At 34.3% G+C, this 7747-nt stretch overlaps 1 protein-coding gene across 4 annotated transcripts in view; it reads right to left on the minus strand.

Moving 5' to 3' along the window:
• Positions 1–7747, minus strand: part of Dnah7 (dynein axonemal heavy chain 7) — a 304117-nt gene that overhangs the window by 275975 nt on the left and 20395 nt on the right. For 3 of the 4 annotated variants that reach the window (XM_048808207.1, XM_048808205.1, XM_048808204.1), the window contains exons 4-6: positions 6120–6228; positions 4749–4896; positions 688–775 (exon numbers count right to left, since the gene is read on the minus strand). In XM_048808207.1, the coding sequence (XP_048664164.1) occupies positions 688–775; positions 4749–4896; positions 6120–6228 (345 nt within the window). The remainder of the gene's footprint in view (positions 1–687; positions 776–4748; positions 4897–6119; positions 6229–7747) is intronic. The other variant, XM_048808206.1, reaches the window with a different exon arrangement.

Genomic DNA, 7747 nt, shown 5'->3' on the forward strand with positions numbered 1-7747 from the left:
TATTTACATGGCACTTATTAGAAAAAAAAATTAAACCTCAACTTTAAATTAGCACTATTACATTATTTAATATCCACATTTTAAAAATTATTATGTATTGGTATACTTGAAGAATTACTATTTCTAAAGATAGTCGATATACTTCATAAATGTACACTATATAACAGATAATTTCTCATAAAATAATAAAAAGCATGTAAAACCTATACATAACTGAGGCTAACTTTAAGATGGGAAAGCAAGTAGATTTGAGTTTTTTGTTTTTGGTACCCCCCCAAGTACCAAAGGGGCACTTGACCACTGAGCTATATCCCCAGTCCATTTTTTATTGTTTATTTTGAGACAGGGTTTTGCTAAGTTATGTAGGGCCTTGCTAAGTTGCTCAAGCTGGCTTTGAACTCATGAGACTTCTGCTTCAGCCTCTAGAGCCACTGAGATTACAGGGGTGTGCCACTGAGATTACAGGGGTCTGCCACCGAGGTTCTTTAATTGTAGTTTTAAGTGACAAAATAGAGAATGATTTCCTCCATTAATCCAATAGAGGCATTTTATGGAATTCTATATTTACTCCTAAATCCACAGAGCTCCACAAAGGAGGCTCACAGAATAATCTCAAAAATATAATAAAAGTATATTCAAGTGTTTCCTTTATTTTTAATTCTACTGATAAAAGAACTAGCTTGTTACCAAGATGTCTTTTTCTATTGCAGAAGTGGTCACTTTGGGAACTGTGGTTTCATCAGGGGTAGCCAAGTCTAAAACATCATCTTGCTGCCTGAAAAAATGATAAACACAATATTGAAAAAAATATAAAGGGCAGTTATAACATGAAACAATATTAAAAATACCAGGACTGTTTTCTATTAGTGAAAAAAAGCATTGCTAAACATTTTATAAATGGTATGTATATTTATTTGGTACCATATTCCCCCCAAAATACTTTCTTCATATTCATGAAGAGACAATTGTATTGGAAGTGATTTCCAATAGCTAATTCAAAAGCCATTCCCTTTTTTATGGCTTTTACTCATTCTCCTTCATTACTCCAAATCAAGCTCTCTCTGTATTTGCAAAGCAAGGTAATTTATAAATATGGGTTTTAATGGAAGCACTGATAGAAATAACTTAAAATGCTCTTTTGCAAAAGAAACATATACGTACTTCAAAAGGAGTTTTCTCAGATTTCTAGAGAACTACAAGTTAGCAAGAAGTGACATGGAAGCTCATATGTTCAGATGTATTTTTATTGGATATGTGCTCATATAATACCATTATGTTTACAACTATAATATAATAGAAAATCTATGCCAAGATATGAGCCACATTTTGTGATTTTTTTTCTGGGGCTCCACTGTACAGAAAGGCATAGTTCACATCCTCAAGAAAAATAAGTTTTTCTGGAATAGCATTAACCTGCTTAGCATCAGGTATATCATTCTCTGGATCTCAAGTTTGTCTGAGATGGATCCAAGGCAGTGATGCTGTATTTAAAAAAAAAAAATCTTCCCACTAACAATCTGGTGAATGAAGACTGGAGGTTACAGAATACCCAAGCTACCAAACTAAAGAATAAACCTTTTAATTCATCTGTTGCAAATCCAGGAATCGTGTGTGTGTGTGTGTGTGTGGGTGTGTGTGTGCAATTTTACCCTTATTCTTTTAAATTATACGAGCAAAAAAAAGTCAAGTCTTTGGGTGATTGTTCAGTTTAATTCAATACATCACAGGTGCTCAAAAAATGTTTATCAAGTGAGGGAATGTGAACATTAAAAGTACCTTGAGATCTTCAAGGTATTCAGTAGTCAGAAGAGAAGAATTGCTTATTTTAACCACAAATGTAATCTCATTACATTATTGATTGCACAGAAAAGAGGAACTAATACAACAGTAAGATTCCAGGCATCAGGAAATCTGGATTCACACTCTACTATTATAAAGTTTTTTGGGTTTTTTTTAAATGAATTTTAATACCTGCTGGGTTTTTAAATGGTAGAAATGTTCATATTACTTACCTTGATGATTCCTGAGAATCAAACATACTTCATCAACTATGTAAATAATGCCTACCTAGAGAGATGCAGAAAGACCAGGGAAAGGGAAGAGGAAAAACACTAGATTTATATGATCTACAGCAGAAATTCTTGTAGTCAGGGTAAAGAGTCTTTCAACTCTACAACTCTATGACTCTCATTCTAAGGTTATTGTCAAGATTCTGCTCATGGGAAACAATGAAAAGAAAAGCTTTTTCTTGATCACATATTTCAGGCTTTCAACATTTTCTCATATATTATCTCTCACATCCATTGTTAAAATAACAACGCGTTGTATCCTTTGACCACCATCTCCCCATTTCCCACCCCATCCCTACCACTTGGTAACCATGATTCTATTCTCTGCTTCATGAGTTCAACCATTTTACATTCCACATGCAAGTGAGAACATGTGGTATCTGTCTTTCTATGACTGACTTTCGCTTAGCCAGTTCTTGAAAGCCATCTATGTAATTGTAAATTACAATTTCCTTCATTTTTAAAAGGCTGAATAGTATCCTATTGCGCGCGCGCACGCGCGTGTGTGTGTGTGTGTGTGTGTGTGTGTGTATCACATCTTTTTATCCAATCATCTGTTGATGGACACTTTAGTGTCTATAACTTTAGTGTCCATAACTTGGTTCTTGCGAATAGTGCTACAATGAACAAGAGAGTGCAAGCATTTCTTCAACATACCAATTTCAAATCTTTTGGATAAATACCCAGAAGTGGAATTGCTAGATCAATGGTAATTCTATTTTCAGTTTTTTGAGAATTTTTCTATACAGTTTTCCATAATGACTATACTCATTTACATTTCCACTAATGGCATTCAAGGATCCCCTTTTCTCCACTAAGGGAATCTTAAATATTCGCAATTAACATCTCACATAATTGTGAAAGACTGAATGCTTTAACCCCCAAGACAAGGAATTCCATTCTCAGGAGTTATTTTCAATAATGAGCCAAAGAACCTAACAAGTATAAAAGGAAATAAAGAGAAAAGAAAAGCAACCAGATGAAAAATGAAGAAGTAAGATCATTTTTGGTGCAGACAGCATGATCATATATATTATGGTTTAGAAATGAGGTGTCCCTCGAAAGCTCATGTATGAGAAAATGCAAGAAGGTTTAGAGGTGAAATGATTGGGTTATGAAAAGTCTTAACATTTCAATGTGATAATACCCTGATAGGAATTAACTGAGTGGTGACTATAGGCTGGTAAGGTGTGGATGGAAGAGGTCATGCCTTTGGGGTATATATTTGGTAAGTTGAGCTTAGTCTCCCTGCTTTCATGCTGAGATGTTATGAGTTGTTCTTCCCTCTACCACCCTCTTCCACCATGACTTTCCACCTCACCTCAGAGCTCCACGGAATGGTGCCAGCCTTTTATGAACTGAGATCTCTGAAACCATGAGCCACAAAATAAACTTTTCCCACTCTAATTATTCTTTTCAGATCTTTTGGTCACAATAGTGAAAAAGCTGACTAAAACATTATATATGCATATAATGGACTAGAAATTATAAGCACAGGAATTTGTATTAAGAAAGCTCATCTCAGTCACTGCATGCCCTCATGTCCCCTTGGAATGTGCCCTTCTGACTGGCCAATTGGCATGGCAGAAGACTCTGAGCCTCCTAAACCTGTTCACTTTCTAAAGAGATAGCCATCTTCCATCCAGTACCATTGTGTTCCAGCATGTCTGTGCTCATCAATGGTAGTATTTATTATGTATAATAAAGTTTTATATTCAAACCATTGAGAAAGAAGAAAAAAGTTCATCTTTCTTGGCCAGGGGTTCCAAGTAGAAAAAAAAAGTTTCTTAAGAATTTTTAGCCAAAGGCCTTCCATTGATTTGGGTGTTGATTTTACACTGGTTGTGTTATGCAAGCACACTTAAACCAAGAAAGCAGTACGAGTGGACCTAACTGGTAATATTCTAGGGTGCCTGGCAAAAGCAAACCCAAAACTACTCTAGACAAGGCACACAGCCTCAATTCAGCTGCATAGAACTCCCATAAATACCCCTCATGCACTTTCTAAGCACTCAGTACCCACTGTCATCCCTTCAAGATGGTCACCCAGCCAGTACAGTGCCATAAGGGGAAAGTAAAACAGGGTTCCACAGGTGGGTGAGTTACCACAGTAGGTCAAGAGACCATATTTGTTCCACAAGTGGTTGTACCCTGACTCGTAATGAAACAAAAGAGGGTACCAAACAACTTAAGTTAGGTTGTGTGGGAACAAGGCAAGGAGGAACTAGTAACTTGAGTCTACAATGCTCTCCATCAAATGTTCTAAACCCCAGACCAGGTCACTCAGGCCATACTCCCATTACAGACCATTCCACCCCCATTCCTTTTCTACACAAGGAGACCCAAACATCAGAGAAGTCACCATATCACCTGAGCAGACAACATGGGGGAAAACAAACTAGCCAAATTTTTCACCAGCTTCCATAGCCATAAACAGAACTCACTCAGAAAAATTTCTCAGCCAATGTCAACCATTAACATAATACATTTAAAACTCATGAGGTTTAAAAGTAGGACATGCTTAATAGGGCTAAACTCAAGGTCTTTCTTTATTTATACACTGATCTCACTGCAACAAGACTTTAAGGCACAGAAATATTATATTTTTTATATTTTTTGATAAAATTTCCCAGGAACTCTAATGAGGGTAATGCATAATAGAAGCGTTACAGAACTTACATTATGACATTAACAAGAGTACTTCTAAAGTTTTCTCTTTCTTTATGTGGAGATTTGCCCTTTGATTTGGAAGAAGATGGTTTAGCATGGCCATCATCAATTTGGTTGAGGATTTTGCTTTTTTTCCCAAAGTGTTCCATGTATTCACCTGGAATTAAAGAAAAAAATTAATTATCCCTTTAGAAAGCTAGCTAAAATATTTAAATGATTAGAAAAAATGCCAAAGCACCATCCAAGAAAAACAAAGTGCTTTAAATTCTTAAGGAACCCTAAGCTAAACTACTCTGGTTTAATATCATCATGATAGAAAACTTTGTCTATTTCAAGAATATTCAACTGATTTTACCTATTTTATTAATATAATAAACAATTTTCAATTATATATGCATAGGATATTTTTAAATGAACAAGATTAAACCTATGATAAAACTGAATATAAACTATTTAAGAAAATTTAAAGAACCAGAACCATAATAAAAATGTTAATATTAAATGTAATAAATCTGATAAACAATGTTTTGTTTTGTTTTGTTTTTTTGGTACTGGGGATTAAACCCTAGGGGTACTTAACTACTGAGTCACATCCCCAGTCCTTTTTATTTTTTATTTTTGAGACAGGGTCTCACTCAGTTCCTTAGGCCTCGCTAAATTGCCGAGGCTGGCTTTGAACTCCCGGTCCTCCTGCCTCTCAGCCTCCTGAGCCGCTGGGATTACAGGTGTGTGCCATCAAGCCCAGCTGATAAGCACTATATTTCAAGGAGTCAGAATAATAAAAAAAAATTAGCAACTCAGGAGGTCAAAGCAGAGAATCACAACTTTGAGGCCAACCTCAACATCTTAGTGAGACCTTCAGCAATTTAGCAATAACCTATCTTAAAATGTTTTTTAAAAAAGAGGGCAGGGGGGCTAGAGTTATAACTCCATGGTAAAGCACATCTGGATTCAATCCCCAGTTCTATTACTATTACCGCTACTACGACTACTGCAACTGCTACTAACACTACTATTACTATTACTACTACTGGTAATCATAATAATGAATTAAATGACTAATTTGGAAGTAATATTTATATCTCATTAAATCCATCTCAGAAAAAAATTTAATAGAAGGGCAAATTTTAACTATAATAAACAAAAGTTTTATGATAAACATCCCAATTCCTAAAATATCATCTCTAACAGCATTTACAATGGCCCAAAATAACTAAGAACTGAATCAATTACTTTCTGATGGAAAATATTTGGGAGTAATTTTTCTACTTGACATAAACCTCATTTAGGCTTTATAATTTTGTGACTCTACTAGCTAAATGTTGTGTTTTTTCCTCTAGAAACTTTCTTAAATCTAATATAGAATATTGAAGTTCTTACCATATGACTGTTCATTTTTAATACTAAAAGTTTCTGGAATCTCATTGTCTTGCTTTATATTCAAATTAAATGAAGGGGCCGCCTGCTGCCACTGGGGCTTTGTACTCACCTAAAATATGAGATTAAAATAGCATTAATAAGCAATGTGTAGATTTTTTTCATGAAATATGTGTTTCATAAAATGCTGACATTTTCTCAAACAAATCAGGAATGTGGGAAGGAGGTTCAAACACTCAACAGCAGATTTTACCCAAGAACACATAGTATGTGCTACTTGAGAGACATTACCAAAATCCGTGCTGCCAGTTCCATGTGGATATCTGTTACCTAAAACTGAGGTGTTCATTCTGTTAATACCCAGATTTTGACAAGTATCTCTATCTTTTTAAAATTTTAACTAATACAAAAAAAGACTAAAATTGTACATGTCAATGGAGTACCCTATAATGTTTCAATACATACATACATTGTGTAATGTTGAAATCAGATTCAACATATCTACCTCCTCACACATTCATTTCTTTATGGTGAAAAATTTCAAGATTCTTTCTTCTAGTTTTTTAAAGTATTCGGTACATTATTGTTGTTTATAGTTACCCTACTGTGCAACAGCACACTAGAACTTCTCATTTTTATCTATCTATACTTAGGACCCATTGATCAACCTTTCCCTATCCCCACCCTCCTTGGTAAGGTATAAAGGTCTAGGAATTTGTCCATTTATTCTAGGTTATCAAATTTGTAGGCACATAGTTGCTCATATTGCTGTAATGGTCTTTTGGATTTCCATGTTGTTGTGATGTCTCCTTTTTTGTCTCTGATTAAGTCCTCTCTTTTTCTTAGTTCAGCTAAGAATTTGTGTATATTGTTTATCTTTTTGAAGAAAGAACTCTTTGTATAATTGATCTTTTGTATTTTGTTTTTAGTCTCCATTTCACTTATTTCCATTTTACTCTTTATTATATTTTCCTTCCAATAACTTATGGTTTGTTTTTTTTCTTGATTTTCTGGTTCTGGTGTAGTAATAAGCCTTTTATTTGTGATCTTTCTACTTTTTTTGATGTAGGAATTCATTGCTATAAAGTTCCCTCTTACCACTACTTTTGCTGTATTCCATAGATTGCATATATTGTATTTCCAATTTCATTTGTTTCAAGAAATTTTAACTTTCAGTCTTGATTGCTTCCTTGATTCATTGGTTGTTCAAAAGTAAGCTGTTTAATTTCCATGTATTTGCATAGTCTCCAAAATTTTCTTGTCTTTGGTTTCTAGTGTTATTACATTGTGGTCAGAAAAGACACCCAATATGATTTCAATTGTTTTAAATTTGCCAACACTTGTTTTGTGACCTATCATATCCTAGAAAATGTTTCGTGTGCTGATGAAAAAAAAATGTGCACTCAAAAGCTGTTGGATGGAATGTTTTATAGATGTAGGTGCATTTGGTCTAGGGTACAATTCACGTCTACATTTTTTTTGTTGATTTTTCCATTTGGATCATCTTTCTATTATTGAAAGTGTGTATTAAAGTCTCCAACTATTATTATATTGGAATTTTTCTTTCCCTTTATATATATTAATATTTTCTATATGTACTTGGGTGTTCCAATGTTGGAGATTATATATAT

The sequence above is a fragment of the Marmota marmota genome, unplaced genomic scaffold, assembly GCF_001458135.2.
Source record: "Marmota marmota marmota unplaced genomic scaffold, marMar, whole genome shotgun sequence".
Taxonomy (NCBI): Eukaryota; Metazoa; Chordata; class Mammalia; order Rodentia; family Sciuridae; genus Marmota; species Marmota marmota.